The following is a 16475-nucleotide window of genomic DNA, read 5'->3' as shown; positions in this document are numbered from 1 at the left end:
CAAATCACTTCACCTCTCTGAACCCATTTCCTTATCTGTAAAGTGCTTGACACACAGTATTCAAAGACATCTCCCGAGCAAAGCCAAGCATCACAAGACTAGAGGCAGCAACCATCTCTACGCTGTTCACCTTCTCTCTGCTGTCCAACAGCAGAGATGCCGCAGTCCCTTGAAACTAGACTAAGGACCAGTGAGGTGGAGACAAAGAGAAAGATTTGTAGCCAAGGATGGGAACGTGGCTCATTAGAGTGCATGATTGCCTAGCATGCATGGAGCCCCGGGCTCAATCCCCAGCACGGTGTAAACTGGGCACTGGTGGGGAAAGAGGCTCACACTTGGGGCACGTCTGCCACCCCAGCTCTTGGAGATAAAGGCAGAAATATCTAGAAGCCCCGGCTTGGGCTTTGGATTAAGAGTGTTTGGCTAGGGGCTGGAGGGATGGCTCAGAGGTTAAGGGCACTGACTGCTCTTCCAGAGGTCCTGAGTTCAATTCCCATCAACCACATGGTGGCTCATGACCATCTAAATTGTGATCTGATGCTTTCTTCTGGCCTGCAGTTGTACATGCAGCCAGAACATTGTATACATAATAAATAAATAAATCTTTAAAAAAAAAAAAAGAGTGTTTGGCTAGCTGGGCAGTGGTGATACAAGCCTTTAATCCCAGCACTCTGGAGGCAGAGGCAGGGGGATCTCTGTGAGTTCAAGGCCAGCCTGATCTACAGAGTGAGTTCCAGGACAGCCAGGGCTACACAGAGAAACCCTGTCTTGGAAAAAAAAAAAGCCAAACAAATAGACAAAACAACAGCAGCAGCAAAAAGAGTGTAAGGCTTTTGCAGAGCACCGAGGTCCATTCCCAGCACCTGTGTCAGTGGCTTGCAAACCTGAAACTCTAGCTCCAGGGAATCTGACACCCCCTTCTGGCTTTTGTAGCATCTGTACTCTCATGTGTGCATACTCACACATGTGCATACTTACACACTGACATACACCTGATTAAAAATAAAATAAATTTTTAAAAAAATTCAAGGCTGTCCTCAGGTACACAGCAAGTTTGAGGCTAGAGACCCTGTCTCAAAAAATACATAATACATACATACATTAAAAACTAAAAATAATAATAAAATATAAAAGATTTAAAAGCTTTTTTCAGATACCTAGTGAATCACAGGACCTCCTGAGACTTGTTTTAAAACAGGGCAGCGGCAGTAAAAGATTCCCAGGTGTAAAAACTTTCCCCTTGGTGAGGAAGTACCAGCCACCATCCGAGACTGTTCTCTTCAGTCCTTTCTTACAGGAAAACCGTTCTGGTTGTTCCCCGATGGACTCAAGGCCAAGCCTGGAGTGGCTAAGAGCAAAGCAAACAGCCTTATCTTGGGAGCGCGGGGCCCCAACTATAAAGACAGAAGTCTCTTGCGTCCTCCTGTCGTCACTCAAGATGAAGCTCCTTCTGCTGGCTGCTCTGCTCACAGGTACGGACCCTCAGCCTTCAGGTCTGAGTGCCCCACAGTCTCCCTCCTCTCCCAGGCTCCCCTCCTGCTGGGACAGCTGAAGTTCTGTTTGGGGTTCCCCATCGGGGGTCTAACAGCCTCTGGGTTGGGGTTCCCTCCTCACCCCCATGTTCAGAACAGCGGGCATGTTTTAACCTCTAGGTCTGAACTCAGATGACTCCTTAGAAAAATTTGTCCTTTTACCTACCAAAGCAAAGAAAGCGCCCTCCTGTCTCTGCCATATTGCTCTGACACCAATTTTCCTGGCCCTACCAGTGCCCTGGCAACTTGGTTTTTTTCTTATAAGAAATATTTATTTTTGCTGGGCAGTGGAGCCGGGCATGGTGTCGTGGTGGCACATGCCTTTAAATACAGCACTTGAGGCAGAGTTTGAGGTCAGCATGCTCTAAAGAGTCAAGGACAGTCCAGGCTACACAGAGAAACCCTGTCTCACGTGTGTGTGTGTCTGTGTGTATGTCTGTGTGTGTCTGTGTGTCTTTGTGTATGTCTGTGTGTGTCTCTGTGTGTGTATGTGTCTGTGTGTCTGTGTGTGTCATGTGTGTGTGTCTGTGTGTGTGTCTGTGTGTCTGTGTGTATGTGTCTGTGTGTGTCGTGTGTATTTATGTCTGTGTGCCTGTATATCTGTGTGTGTCTGTGTATTTGTGTGTATATAAGAGTTTTCCCTGCATGTATGCTATGAACTGTGTGTGAGCAGTGCTGACAAAGACCAGAAGAAGGTTCAGATCCTCTAGAATTGGAGTCACAGCAACTTGTGAGCTGAGTTCAATTCACAGCAACCACATGGTAGCTCACAACCATCTATAATGTGATCTGATCATACTGTATACATAATAAATAAATCTTTAAAAAAAGATGAAAGAGGCATGCTCCTTTTCCAGAAGCATATATGTACACATGCATATGTGCACGCATGCACGCACATGTGCGCACACACACTCACATTAATCATGCCTGTTGTGTATCTTAGCTTCTGCAAGGCATATGTCCAGCTGAATCACAGACGGATAGTCACTGCCACCACAGGGGTCAGCCACAGTGTGGGGGAAGCCAGCTGCGCCCTGTCTTTGTCCCTGGGGTCGGTCAGAAGGAGCCCAGAAAGGTGGAGAAAAGGAAGAGTAAGCAGGGCTGGGCGGTGCATGGCTTTGATCCCCACGTTCAAGGGGCTGATTCGGGAGGATTTCAAGTTTGACACCACCAGACAGTTTACATAGTAAAAACCCTCTTGTAGTTGGTGCTCATGTCTGTAACTCTCACGCTCTGGAGGCTGAGGCAGGAGGGTTGCCATGAATTCAAGGCCAGCTTAGCCCAAAATGTTAGATCCTGTCCCAGAAAGCCTGAATGAAGGAGGCCAAGCATGGTGGCGTACACCTTTAATCCCAGCACTAGGGAGACAGAGACAAGTGAATCTCTGTGAGTTCAAGACCAGCCTAGTCAACATAGTGAGGTCATGCCAGCCAGGACTGCATTGTGAGATCTTGTCTCAAAAAGATAAAAGAGAATGAAAAGGGGGACAGATTTTCAAAAGGAGGGTAGCAGCATGTGAGACAACAAGGCGACACTGGTTGGTGAATGATGAGACGGGACCCTGAAAAGACACCTGTTCTCTGTGCTGGCCAAGGCTAGAGTTTCACCAAGGCTTGAGGAGGGGTAAGGCTACTTTTAAACTCAAGGGATGGTTGGATTATTGGGTTATTGAACCAATATTCCTCTCTGGCTGTTGACTGGAGCGTGGTCTCAACTCTTCAACATAGGGACCGCAGGGCATCTCATCAGTGCGGTGCCTGTCTTCCCTGACCACAAGAGGGCAAGCAATGCAGAAGGCTATCTTCGTATATAACCTAATGTCGGAGAGGGAGTTCAGCCCTGTACCGTGGTGTTTATTTATAATCCTACCACTGGGGAGGCTGAGGCAGGGATGTTGGAGGCTGCTACGGAGTCAGAGGCTAGCCTGAGTTACAGGGCAACTCCTTGTCTGAAAAAGGTAGACACCTTCCTGCTCAGAGAACATAACGGAAGTGGAAAACCAACGCCTAGCGTTGTCCTCTGACCTCCTCACCTGCACCACGACATCTATGAGTGCTTGGGCACAAGCAAGGGTGACACCTGTTCACTTCAGTGGGTTCCTGGCAACCGATGCTCTCCTGAAGCAGCAAGTTAGAGTCGAGAAGGAAGATGATTTGAGCGTGCTGTGTGTTTTTGCAGCAGGAGCTACCGCACACAGCATCAGCCCTCGGGCTGTGTGGCAGTTCCGCAATATGATCAAGTGCACCATCCCCGGAAGTGATCCCCTGAGGGACTACAACAACTATGGCTGCTTCTGTGGCTTGGGAGGCTCAGGCACCCCAGTGGACGACTTAGACAGGTGAGTGTGGTCCATCTGATGAGAGACTGGGACGCCTGTGTTGGGGTGGGGGACAGAGAACAGGCAGCTCATCACAGGAGGCACGAAGAAGAGACATGCGTATCCACTGAGCATCACATATCCTATTTTTATTTAGTTTTTTTTGTTTGTCTGTTTTTGTTTTTTACTGTTGTTTGATTTTTGCATGCTGGGCTGTCCTGGAACTCTCTGTGAAGCATGCTGGAGGTGAGCTCCGAGATCTTCCAGCCTCTGATTCCTGAGTGCTGAGATTAAAGGCGTGCATCACCATACCCAGCATATATTTTCACCTCTTGTCATGTAAAGAAATCTGTAGAGAGGACCCTGTATGTAGCTCTTGCTGAAAGCTGAACCTGTGAAATGTAAATTGTGTGCAATGCTGCCCTCTAGTGCCAAACTAGGGTACCACCAACCACCAATGTGTCAGCCTTGGGTTTTTAAAAAGTCTTCTTTTCTTTTTTTAGACCAAGGTCTCACTATATTAGCCCTGATTAATCTAAACTCAGAGATCTACCTGCCTCTGCCTTCCAAGTACTAGGATTAAATAAAAAATGGGTGAGACCACACCGGGCAAAAGTTGCTTTCAATAAATATATGCTAATCGAGATCACAGATTCTTTTTATTTTGGTTTGGTTTGGTTTTTTTGTTTTTCGAGACAGCGTTTCTCTGTGTAGCCTTGGCTGCCCTGGACTCACTTTGTAGACCAGGCTGGCCTCGAACTCACAGCAATCCGCCTGCCTCTGCCTCCCAAGTGCTGGCTGGAATTAAAGGTGTGCGCCACCAGGCCCGGCCGAGATCATAGATTCTCGAGCCTTAGAGCAGTTCCTTCTGTCTAAGTCAGCCTCACATGTTTGAGAAAGCCTGCAAGTGAGAACTTGCATGTCCATACCCCTCCCTCAGCTGTCTCTCCTCCTCTGCAGATGCTGCCAGACTCATGACCACTGCTACTCTCAGGCCAAGAAGCTGAAAAGCTGCACATTCCTCCTCGACAACCCCTACACCAACTCGTATTTATACTCCTGCTCCGGGAATGAAATCACCTGCAGTAGTAGGTTTACCCTCCGGGGCCTTGGCAGGTTTGGAAGGGGGGAAGGAATCGAGGACAGTCACCATTTAGTGGTCATTTCCTTGGTCGCACCTGACCTCACAGCAACCTCATCAGGGAGATACTAAAACATCGACAAGGATGCTGATGAGGAAGATGAGGAAGGGCTAAGCTGCTTGCACAAGGCTACGCAGCTTAGAAGTCATACAGAAAAGCCTCTCCCCTTATAACTGCTATGTTATAGTGATTCCATATTTACTGAACACCTGAAAGCTGTATCACTGGTTATACGCCAAACACTAGACTAAACATGTATGCAGCGAAAGACATGTTATTACCATTTTACAGATGAGAAATCAGAGGACTGGGAATATGGCTCAGTGCTAGACTGCTTGCCTCCTAGCATGCACAGAGCCCTGGATCCCATCTCCAAAGCCCATAAAATTGATGTGGTGGTGCCCTCCTCAGTCATCTCAGCACAGGAGGATGGCCTTAAATAAAATAATTTTATTTATTTATTTATTTTTGGTTTTTCGAGACAAGGCTTCTCTGTGTAGCTTTGACTGTCTTAGACTTGCTTTGTAACCCAGGCTGGCCTCGAACTCACAGCGATCCACCTGCCTCTGCCTCCCAAGTGCTGGGAGTAAAGGGCGTGTGCCACCACCCCCGGCTAATCATATAATTTTATAAGTGGTACTTGATAGTTGTGCTTTTTTGATTTTTAGGTTCACATGTACATGTTTGTTTATTTATTTATTTATTTTTTTGGTTTATATATATATATATATATATATATATATATATATATATATATATATTTTTTTTTTTTTTTTTTTTTTTTTTTTTTTTTTTTTTTTTTTTTGAGACAGGCTTTCTCTGTGTAGCCTTGACTATCCCGGAACTCACTCTGTGGATTAGGCTGGCCTCAAACTCAGAGATCCACCTGCCCCTTCTCCTTCCTGTGCTACCATGCCCAGCAATGCTTATTAGTGCATAGGAATACATTGGGATCCTGTGTCTTCTTCAATCACTCTCTACCACAACTTTAGACCAGGCCTCTCACTAAACAAGGCACTTGCCTGTAGCCAGCCCAACTGACCAACAAGTTTTGGCAATCTGTGCTCAGTAGGAACGGTCTTGGGAAGGGGCAGTTTGACTTCACAAGGAATTATAGATGAAAGTTTCAAAGGAGAAATTCAAATGATGGCTAATGAAAAAAAAAAAAAAGATATGCCATTTAACAGAGTGACAGGGTTGCTCAGTAGCTACTGTTTCCCTACATCAAAGGCAAAGCTACTCCAGTAGAAAGAACAGGAGGGTTTGGAACTCCTGGAAAACGTGTGTTCTGGCAAACAGTTGTTAATGATCAAAGGCCAAAGGTTTGGTGGATGCAGAAGCTTATGTAACTATCATTTCACAAAAATCTCAGAATTCAGAATGGCCATTTCAGAAAGTTTATACCTAGTTTCTAGGAATTAGGACGGTATCTCAGATAAAACAAAGTATGTGATAGGTTAAATGTGTGGGACCAGAGCTAGGCGTGGTAGCCCACACCTTTAATCCCAGCACTGGGGAGCCAGAGGCAGGCGGATCTCTGTGAGTTCGAGGCCAGCCTGGTCTACAAAGCGAGTCCAGGACAGCCAAGGCTACACAGAGAAACCCTGTTTTGAAAAACAAAAAAAAAAAAAAAAAAAAAAGAAGTGTGGAACCAGAAGGTCAAATAGGAAAGTTAAGGCCTCATGTGGCTGACATAGCCATAAATTAATGGAGACAAGATTTATTAGAGCAGTGGGGGGACTCAAGTTAATAATCCCTCAATACCAGAGGCAAAATCCCTAAAATAAGGGGTGAAGTGGAAGACGCTTCAGAGGAAGGTACTGGGAAATGTCATCCAGAGCAATGACAGATTGTGCAGGTTGTCCACAAACAGGACACAACAGGGATTGGGTTTCCAAATTTATAAAGGGGGAGCACTGCCGAAAGTATACCAATGGCTCTACCTTAAAATGGTTGACTGACAAGCCTGCGTGGGTAGCTCCTCGGCCCTTAACTAAGGGAAAATTACAGACAAGACACTTGAGGGGTTGGAGGCTCAACATACAGACGAGTCTACCAGCCCACAGCATTCCCCTGTATTTGTTATACAAAAGAAATCGGGGGGGGGGGGGTTGTGTGGAAAATATTAACAAGCAGTTGTAGAAAGCTCTAATTGCACCTTAAGGGAAGTGCTAATTAAAACAAAAAGGGAAAACAGAGAGGGGGAGGGGAACCCGGCGAAGGCAGAGAGATTGGCCTAGGATTGGAGGAGGGTCCAGCAGAAGGGCAGGGTCAGAGAAGACGGTTGGTGCGGGAAGAGGAAGAGAGAACAGGGCTAGAGAGAAGAAGAAAGAAGATTGACTAGAGTGGAACCAGGAGACAGTTGAGAGTGAACTGGGCTGGCAGAGTGAGAAGAGAAGATAGTGGGTGACAGCTGAGCCAGGACAAGCTGAGCTGAGCCAACGAAGACACTGTCAGGAGACAGGAGCACAACCCACACAAAGAAAGCAAGAAAGAAAGAAAAAAAAAAAAAAAACCATAAAGCTACAATGCTCCCCGCTTCCCAATAGACTTACACATGCCCAGCCCCACACCTTGCTTTTCCCTTGGGCTCCCCTCAACTTTCTGTTCTTGTGTCTTTCCAGAAAAAAACAAGGAATGTGAGGAATTCATCTGCAACTGTGACCGCGAGGCCGCCATCTGCTTCTCCAAGGCTCCGTACAACAAACAATACAAAGACCTTGACACCAAGAAGTTTTGTTAGACTTGTACCCGAGCCCCTGCCTACAGCACGCCTGCCTGCCTGCCTCGTCTTCGCTTTGCACCTAGCCCTCTAATAAAGCACGTACCGAAAGAGCCTGGGTTTGGTGGTTGTGGTCTCCGTCTACCGAACATTAGAACTAGATCCTCAGAGAAAATCATCCCATGTAGCCTTGGGAGCTGAAGACAAGCGAAACAAATGTTTGCAGGAAGTGCCTTGCAGAGTAGATGATGAACCTGGAGGTGGTGGGGGGCGGAGGTGGTCGGAGGCGGCGGTGGGGGGGGCGGGGTGGGGGGGGCAGGGGGCAGCGGTGGGGGGGGCAGCGGGTGGTGGTGGGGGCGGTAGTGGTAGGGGTGGTGGTGGCGGCCGTGGTGGGGGCGGTGATGGTGGTGGCGCGCACGCCTTTCATTCCAGCACTCAGGAGGCAGAGGCAGGTGGATCTCTGAGTTGGAGGCCAGCCTGGTTGACAGAGCAGCTTCTGTGATGGCCATCTGTCTCAAAAGAAGAGAAAGAGAAAGGTGGCTGATGATTTTCAGTCACTGTCAACGATTATCTACTCTGCACTGGGCCTGTGTGTCTCCGAGGCCTCTGATAGTCTCAAGTATTGGTGCTAGAGGGTTGGACGGGAACTGAGATCTGGGTTGGTTTGTTTGTTTTTTCTTTTCTTTCTTTTTCTTTTTCTTTTCTTTTTTTTTCCAAGACAGGGTTTCACTGTGTAGCCTTGGCTGTCCTAGACTCACTTTGTAGTCCAGCCTGGCTTCAAACTCAAAGTGATCCACCTGCCTCTGCCTCCTGAGTGCTGGGATTAAAGTAAAGGTATGGGCCATGCCTCCCAGCTGAGCTCTGGGTTGGAGCCAATTTTCATGTGTTCTCATTCTTCTGCGTCTATTTCCAACTGTCTTAAATCATTTTTTTTTCTTTCTTATACACTTTTTTTTCTTTTTCCTTCTTAGAGATAGCCAGCTGACCTGGACTTCCCTGTGTGTGGTAACCTTTTGAGACAAGTCTTACTATGTCTAATAAGCTGGCCTGGGACGTCACTATGTAAGCCAGGCCATTCATTTCCAGGTGACACAGCTAAGGTTGGAACCTCATTCTTCCTAAGTCGCATGAGATTGTGAACCCCAAGAAAGCAGAGCGAGACGCTTCACCTCAGCCAGCTTTGAATCTCTGGCTCCTCCGATTCTTTTGAAACAACTGGTGAGTGTCAGAGCTCAGAGCAAAACCTTCCCCTCCAAATAACTGTAAAGGCCCAAACCAGGCCCCTCCCTCAGGCACGGCCTGGCGGAAAGAAGCTGGAAACTTAGTGTGTGAATGGAGAAGAGTCAGCGTTAGGTCCCAAGAGATTGGTGCTTACTCTTCATTACTCTTTGTGGTGATGAAAACAAAAGAGAACCGAGAATACGGCTCAGTTGAAAGAGTGCTCGCCTAGGATGCAGGAGGCTCTGGATTCGAGTCCCACTACTAAACACAACCCGGCATGAGTGCATGCTTGTAGCCCTGGCCCTCAGATGGTGGAGGTGGGAGGATCAGAAGTTTCAGATCAGCCGGGCGTGGTGGCACACACCTTTAATCCCAGCACTCCGGACGCAGAGGCAGACGGATTGATGTGAGTTCGAGGCCAGCCTGGTCTACAAAGGGGGTCCAGGATGGCCAAGGCTACACAGAGAAACCTTGTCTCGAAAAAACCAAAACAAAAACAAAAACAACAAAAAAAGAAGTTTCGGATCATCCTCAGCTATATGGTGAGTTAGAAGTCAGTACTTGAGATACATGAGCCAGTGAGTGGGATGGGGGTGGGGTGGGGTGGGGTTGGGATGGTGGTGGGGTGGGGGTGGGGAAGGGACAGGAAAGGAGGGGAGAGAAGGGGCGGGGAGGAGGGGGGAAGGGAGGGGAGGAAAGGTAACACAGAAGAGAAAAAGAAACAGTGTCGCTTGGGCATTAAAGGGTACATTTTAGCCTTAAAAATACCAGATGCATGCTGGGCGCTGAGGAGCACGGCTATAATCCTAGCACTCGGGAGGCAGAGGCAAGCTATCAACAGTAAGCTGCACCCCCAGCCCTTGTATAACCCCATCTTTCAAAGAAATAATAGAGTCCCTGTTATATAATCATTGAGTTGTGGGGACTGGGGTGTGAGAAGATGGATTGTAAAATGCTTCCTTAATATGTTGTAAATGCTGAATAAATATTTTCCTAAGGGAGGGCTCTTTAGTTTGTTTTGGCTCTATAACTTTTGTAAATTTTGTTGTTGTTTTGAGATTTGGTCTCTCTGTGTAGCCCTGGCTGTCCTGGACTCACTCTGTAGACCAGGCTGACCTCGAACTCACAGAGATCCGCCTGCCTCTGCCTCCCGAGTGCTGGGATGAAAGGCGTGTGCCACCACTTCCTGGGTGTGTGACTTGTTTTTAATTAAAGCATATAAAGAGAAAATGAAGGACCTGGAGAGATGGCTCGGCGGCTAAGACCATTCATTGGCTGTTCTTCCAGAGGTCCTGAGTTCAATTCCCAGCACTCCCATGGCAGCTCACAACTGTCTGTAATGGGTGGTGGTGGCACAGGCCTTTAATCCCAGGAGGTAGAGGCAGGCAGACCTCTGAATTTGAGGCCATCCAGGTCTACAGAGTGAGTTCCAGGACAGCTGGGGCTACTCAAAGAAACTGTATCTCGAAAAAATAAAATAAAAGAGTGAGAGAGAGAGAGAGAGAGAGAGAGAGAGAGAGAGAGAGAGAGAGAAGAAAACATGTCTGCAAGTTAGCCCTTGTCTCAAAAGAGGGGGGTGGGATGGAAGGAGGGTAGGATGGCCAGAGAGACAGATAAATGCATAGCCCACACACTTGATACACTATTGAAAAGTAGTTTATTATTTGCTTACTAGAAAATTTACTTTTGTTATTGCTCACGGTCCCAAAAAGATCAAAGTGCCTCAGTCAGACACAACCATTTGGAATTCTAAATTCTGCTTAGTCCCTGAATTAGTGAGCTCTCAAGGTTGGCGCTCCACGGACCGTTCTGGCTGTCACACTTCTCAGCTGTTTCTTCTTCCAGGTGACAAGAAAAGGACTGGCTCGCATCTGTCCTGAAACAGCTGGTCTGTAAGCAGGAGGGTGCAGTGGTGGACTGGCCTGTAGACAGCTCTTTGCTGCCCTCTGTAGGACGCAGTCGGCACGCTTCCATTAGTTTGAGAGGAAAGGGAAGACTCCTTAGGGCTCTGAAAAGAAATGAAACAAGTTAATGCCAAGATAAATAAGCTGGAAATGGAGAGGAAGAAACATCAGCATTAAAAACACAGGGTAGAGGGGCCAGGCTGCTCACGCCTTCAATATCAGCACTTGGGAGGCAGAGGCAGGTAGATCACTGTGAGTTCAAGATCAGCCTGGTATATAAAGTGAGTCTAGGTCAGCCAAGGCTACACAGAGAAACCTTGTCACGAAAAATCAAAACCAAAACCAAAAAAACAAAGCTGGGTGGTGGTGGAACAAGCCTTTAATCCCAGCACTTGAGAGGCAGAGAAAGGGGAAGTCTCTGTGCCTTCAAGGCCAGCCTGGTCTACAATGTGGGGTCCAGGACAACCAAAGCTATACAGAGAAACTGTGTCTTGAAAAACCAAATAAATAAATAAATAGATAAATAACAGCAAGAAATCCATCCACTGATTTTTAAAAAAGATTTATTTATTATGTATACAGTGTTCTACTTGCATGTACACCTGCACACCAGAAGAGGGCACCAGAGCTCATTATAGATCGTGGTAAGCCACCGTTTGGTTGCTGGGAATTGAACTCAGGACCTCTGGAAGAGCAGACAGTGCCCTTAACCTCTGAGCCATCTCTCCAGCCCCCCATCCACTGATTAAAAAAAAAAAAAAAAAGGAGCTGGGCTGTGGTGGCACATGCCTTTCTTTAATCCTAGCACTCAGGAGGCAGAGGCAGATGGATCTCAGTTTGAGACCAAGCTGGTCTACAGAGTTCTAGGTCAGCCAAGGCTACACAGAGAAACCCTATCTCAAAAAACAAACAAACAACAAAAAACGTTTTTATTTTAAAAAGGTCATAATTAGTGGCTGGAGAGATGACTCAGAGGTTAAAAAGCACTGTCTGCTCTTACAGAGGTCCTGAGTTCAATTCCCATCAGGCACATGGTGGCTCACAACCATCTATAATGTGATATGATGCCCTCTTCTGGCCATCATATATATTGTTTGTTTGTTTGTTTGTTTGTTTTTTGAGACAGGGTTTCTCTGTGTAGCATTGGCTGTCCTAGACTTGCTATGTAGACCAGGCTGGCCTCGAACTCACAGCGATCCGCCTGCCTCTGCCTCCCGAGTGTTGGGATTAAAGGTATGTGCCACCACGCCCGGCTAATAAATATATTTTTTTAATGGTCATAATTAGAACTGTCTCTTTGTCACCTTGACTACTAGGTCTAATAGGAAGACTGACTGGCCTCTGGCTTTTGTTTTGTTTTTGTTGTTGTGTGGAGATAGTGTCTCATGCCTGTGGCCTGATCCAGCCTAGAATGCACTACGTAGCCGAGACTGGCTTTGAGCTCAGGTCCCCGCTCTTTTGTCAGCCTTCTGAGGGCTGGGACCACCATCGTGAGGCAGCACACCTGGCCAGACCCTTTCATCGGAGGAGGCTGTTACCTTTAGCAGCAGGACGCAAAGTCCGTTTCCAGCCCTTGGAACATCGGACTGCAGTCACTGCGGGTCGATTAAAGGCAGCAGCTCACCACAGCGAGAATCCAGCTTCAGGCAAGCCAAGGCGTCCGAGCGTGTGGGGCCAATGTTCAGAATGGCGATTGGGAGCTGCTTCTCCCTGGCGGTGAGGATGAACCTGTAACCAGAGAACACCTACCCAGACAGAAGACGGAGTGATGGCTCTAGATCCAGGGAGAGAACCAGCCTACACCCTCCGAAACCAAACACACAGACAGCGATCAAAAGGAGCTGAGCTCAGCAGGTAAACATGGTTGCCACCATGCCGGATGATGGGGGCTCAATCCCCAAAACCCATACGGTGAAAGGTAAGAACAGACAGAACGCACGCACGGCAACTGCGACCCTGACCCCGCTGGGTACCTGCAGGGACGATCCCACCACCAGGAAAGAGTCAGCCTCTTTCACACGCTTGTGCACAAAGTCAACCTTGTCTGGGTTCACTGTGTCCCCAAAGAAAACGACGTCTGGTTTCAGAGGGCCGCCGCATCGATTGCAGGACGGGACCTGAAAGCTCCGGACCTGCTCGTCGGTGAGGAACACGTCGCCGTCAGGGGCCACGCCCTGCGCCTCAGCGCTCCAGCTGGGGTTCAGGGCTTGGAAGCGTTCCTGCAGCACCCTTCGGGGAGTCTGCTCCCCACAGTTCAGGCACAGGACTCTAAAAAACAAATAATGTTGAATATAGTTCCTGGGAGGGAGGTACAAAGCTGCCAGAGCAACCCGACCATTTTCAGGCCCCAAGAAAAAAAAAAGAGTCACTTTCTTTTCCTAATACCCATGCCCAACCCCGCCCCATTTTGGAACGTCCAAAGCGTTCTCTTTTATCCCTTCTCAACCGTCTAAAACAGCGGTTCTCAACCTGTGGGTCGAGGCCCTGTGGTTGTCTAAGGCCGTGGGAGAACATCGATTTTGACATTAGGGTTAATAGCAGTAGCAAAATGAGTTATGAGGTGGCAATGAAAATAACTGGAGAGATGGCTCAGAGGTTAAGAGCACTGGCTGGTCTGTTCTTCCAGAGGTCCTGAGTTCAATTCCCAGCAGCCACATGGTGGCTCACAGCCATCTATAATGAGATCTGGCGCCCTCTTCTGGCCTGCAGGCGCACATGCACACAGAATACCGTACAACAAATAATGTGTGTGTGTGTGTGTGTGTGTGTGTGTGTGTGTGTGGGTGTGTGTGTGTGTGTGTGTGTGTGTTAAGATAATAATAATTTTATAAGCAGGGCCCAGCACTCGGGAGGCAGAAGCAGGTGGATCTTTGTGAGTCTGAGGCCAGCCTGTGTCTGCACCTGTGCATGCATCCGTGGAGCTCCGTCAGCCGCTGGCTCCCCGCCTTGGAATGCAAAGCGTCCACATTCTGCGTCACCAACCAGTGCAGCTTCCCGAGTTTCTCCCACTTGCTCAAAGCCCAGTGTGCCGGGTTGGGTTGGTGAGAGGAGAACTGGGGCCAGCCCACAAAGTTTCTGGCCCAGTACCGCTGGCGGACTGGGGCGCTGCTTATGAAATCCACGTGCTGGATGGGTCGCCGGTCAGTGCGGGCGTAAAGTCCCACTTTTTCTGACCGGTAGTCTGGGATCCCAGACTCGGTGGAGATTCCTGCGCCTGTCATCACTAAGAGTCTCTTGGACAGGGTAATGAAGCGCTGTAACTCTTTGATCTTCTCAGGGTCCAAAGGAGGACAGGGTGGCACGAATAACCCAGGGGCCCCGTGAGAACAGGACCGGCTGAGGTGGGGGATCCAACGGCCCTTTGTTGGCCTGAAAGTCAATCCAGTCATTCCCATTCTAGAGAAAAAGAAATCCATGAGAGAAGCTGAGTTTTACGAAGAAATTAATCGCCAGGGATCGGCAAAACTGTAGCTGTTCACTCATGGGAATACCATTCTGCTATGGCGGCCCATCCCCGAAGTCGCAGCATTTGGGAGATAGGAGGAGGACGGTTAGGAGCTTAGGGTATCCTCGGCTACCAGGAGAGTTGGAGGCCAGCCTGGGCTATGAGAGAGAGAGAGAGAGAGAGAGAGAGAGAGAGAGAGAGAGAGAGAGAGAGAGAGAGAGAGAGAGAGAGAGAGAGAGAGAAGAGAGGAGGAAGTCAATTAGTCAATTACGGGGCTGAAGAGATGGCTCAGGGGTTAAGAGCACAAGCTGTTTTCCCAGAGGACCTGGGTTCAATTCCCAGCACCTACATGGTGGCTCACAACCATCTGTAACTCCAGTTTCAAGTGATCAGGCACCCTTTTCTGGCCTCTGCAAGCACTAGGAACAAAAGTGGTTCACAAATATATGTGCAGGTAAAATAGCTCAGCACACAATTTTACTTTAAAATTTTTTTAATATTTAAAAAACAAATTTTTGCTGAGCAGTGGTGGTGGACGCCTTTAATCCTAGCACTTGGGAGGCAGAGGCAGGTGGATCTATGTGAATTTGAGATCAGTCTGGTCTACAGAGTGAGTGCCAGACAGCCAGGGCTACACAGAGAAACCCTGTCTAAATAAATAAATAAATAAATAAATAAATAAATAAAGTAAATACTGGGTTGGAGTGATGGCTCAGCGGTTAAGCGCACTCTCTGTTCATCCAGAGGTCCTGAGTTCAATTCTCAGCAACCACATGGTGGCTCACAGCCATCTATACTGGGATCTAATACCCTCTTCTGACATGCAGGTGTGTATATGCAGATAGAGCACTCATATGTAAAATAAATAAATATTTTAAAATAAACAAAAACAAAGGTTTAATAGCTCGTTTTCACCTGTTACTAATGTAAACATGCTATGGTAATATTTATCTATATTTTTGTTAATATTATCCCTGAAGGAACTATTTTTTTTCTATAACTTAGTTGGTTTAAATCAGATTTTAACAAAATATTTATTTATTATTATTATATAGTTTTTTGCCTGAATGTACACCTGTAGGCCAGAAGAGGGCGTCAGATCACATTATAGATGGTTGTGAGCCACTGCCTAGTTAGTTGCTGGGAATTGAACTCAGGACCTCTGGAAGAGCAGTCAGTGCTCTTAACCTCTGAGCCATCTCTCCACCCCTCCAGATTTTTTTATTTTTATTTTTTTGAGACAGAATTGCCTGTAGCCCAGGCCAAGGATTACAGGGCACACCCAACTAAACCGGAATTATCTTACTCTCCATGAGATATTTGAATTCTAGTATGCCGGGTTCTTTTTCTACACCGTGCTGGAGACCAAACCTCTGGGATGCCAGGTAATCAACCACTCTATTACAGAGCTATACTCCAGCCCAAGATGGGAGGTTTTCAGGACGTTATTCTGACCTTTCAGGCTTTTTTGTTTTATTCGTGTCTTGACATACACACCATAAATCCCTTCATTTCCCCCGTGTTATCTGTTTACTCTGCATTGTAAGTTCTGCTATTTGAATAACAAAAAGGACAAGCCACAAATACACTTGCCTGTCAAGTTTCCTAGTTGTAAAAACAAGCCTTTGACATATTCTCTGATATAATGCAGATGTTATCTAGCGACAGGCACACATTTTAGGCTTGGCTTTCTACACATGAGCTCAGGACCCTGCTTTCTCCAGGACATTCCGCGGCTACACGTCAACAGCTAAACAGTCGGGCTTTGCTGGGACAAACCTCTGAGTTCCCTCGAGGACAAAGAGGACAAATGGAATCCCCTGTAAACATGCTCAGCTGGAAACCTATAACTGGATCAAAGCGCTTACCTTCCACAATTCTCACTCAACAGTGGGACTGGCTTGTAACGTTTGCATCTTGGGAAATGTAGTCCGTGAACCGAGCTACTTGGATAAAAACTACAAGTCCCAGAACCCTAGGGGGTCTCCCACATGACGGTCCTATCGCGTTCTTCCACCTACTACCCTCTGTCTTTCCTGGTCAGCTCAGTTAAGGTTCCCAGTATGTGGCTGACACCTGAACCAACGATTGCCTTTTGGGGGTTTTGTGTTTGTTTGTTTGGTTGGTTTTTCTGAGTTGTGTGTTTGCTGAGACAGGGTCATGTAGCCTAGTCTGACTCCAGTGAAGAC

At 47.5% G+C, this 16475-nt stretch overlaps 2 protein-coding genes across 2 annotated transcripts; one reads left to right on the top strand and one right to left on the bottom strand.

The window, feature by feature from the left end:
- Window positions 1-3716: 3716 nt before the first annotated feature.
- Window positions 3717-7777, top strand: Pla2g1b (phospholipase A2 group IB). The gene is made up of 3 exons (XM_051161662.1): window positions 3717-3873; window positions 4813-4940; window positions 7619-7777. Exons 1-3 carry the CDS (start codon window positions 3767-3769, stop codon window positions 7735-7737), a joined length of 354 nt encoding a protein of 117 aa, XP_051017619.1. The 5' UTR covers window positions 3717-3766; the 3' UTR covers window positions 7738-7777.
- A 2809-nt stretch (window positions 7778-10586) lies between these two features.
- Window positions 10587-14236, bottom strand: Sirt4 (sirtuin 4). Its single transcript, XM_051161650.1, has 4 exons — window positions 13743-14236; window positions 12815-13109; window positions 12380-12586; window positions 10587-10945 (listed from the first exon to the last, which is right to left on the bottom strand). Exons 1-3 carry the CDS (start codon window positions 14234-14236, stop codon window positions 12434-12436), a joined length of 942 nt encoding a protein of 313 aa, XP_051017607.1. The 3' UTR covers window positions 10587-10945; window positions 12380-12433.
- Between the last annotated feature and the right edge of the window lie 2239 nt (window positions 14237-16475).

This window comes from Acomys russatus, chromosome 19 (assembly GCF_903995435.1).
Source record: "Acomys russatus chromosome 19, mAcoRus1.1, whole genome shotgun sequence".
Classification (NCBI taxonomy): domain Eukaryota; kingdom Metazoa; phylum Chordata; class Mammalia; order Rodentia; family Muridae; genus Acomys; species Acomys russatus.
This window is presented reverse-complemented; position numbering and strand designations above follow the sequence as displayed.

Bases quoted from the DNA above. Each gene is read 5' to 3' on its own strand.
- Sirt4 (XM_051161650.1), bottom strand. From the start codon at position 14,236: ATGGGAATGACTGGATTGACTTTCAGGCCAACAAAGGGCCGTTGGATC. The intron at 13,110-13,742 runs GTGCAGACACAG...TTTGTTTTTTAG, and splicing joins CTCCACGGATGCATGCACAG to AGTCCTGTGCCTGAACTGTG. The intron at 12,587-12,814 runs GTACCCAGCGGG...CTGTCTGGGTAG, and splicing joins TGGTGGGATCGTCCCTGCAG to GTGTTCTCTGGTTACAGGTT.
- Pla2g1b (XM_051161662.1), top strand. From the start codon at position 3,767: ATGATCAAGTGCACCATCCCCGGAAGTGATCCCCTGAGGGACTACAAC. The intron at 3,874-4,812 runs GTGAGTGTGGTC...CCTCCTCTGCAG, and splicing joins CCAGTGGACGACTTAGACAG to ATGCTGCCAGACTCATGACC. The intron at 4,941-7,618 runs GTAGGTTTACCC...GTGTCTTTCCAG, and splicing joins GAATGAAATCACCTGCAGTA to AAAAAAACAAGGAATGTGAG.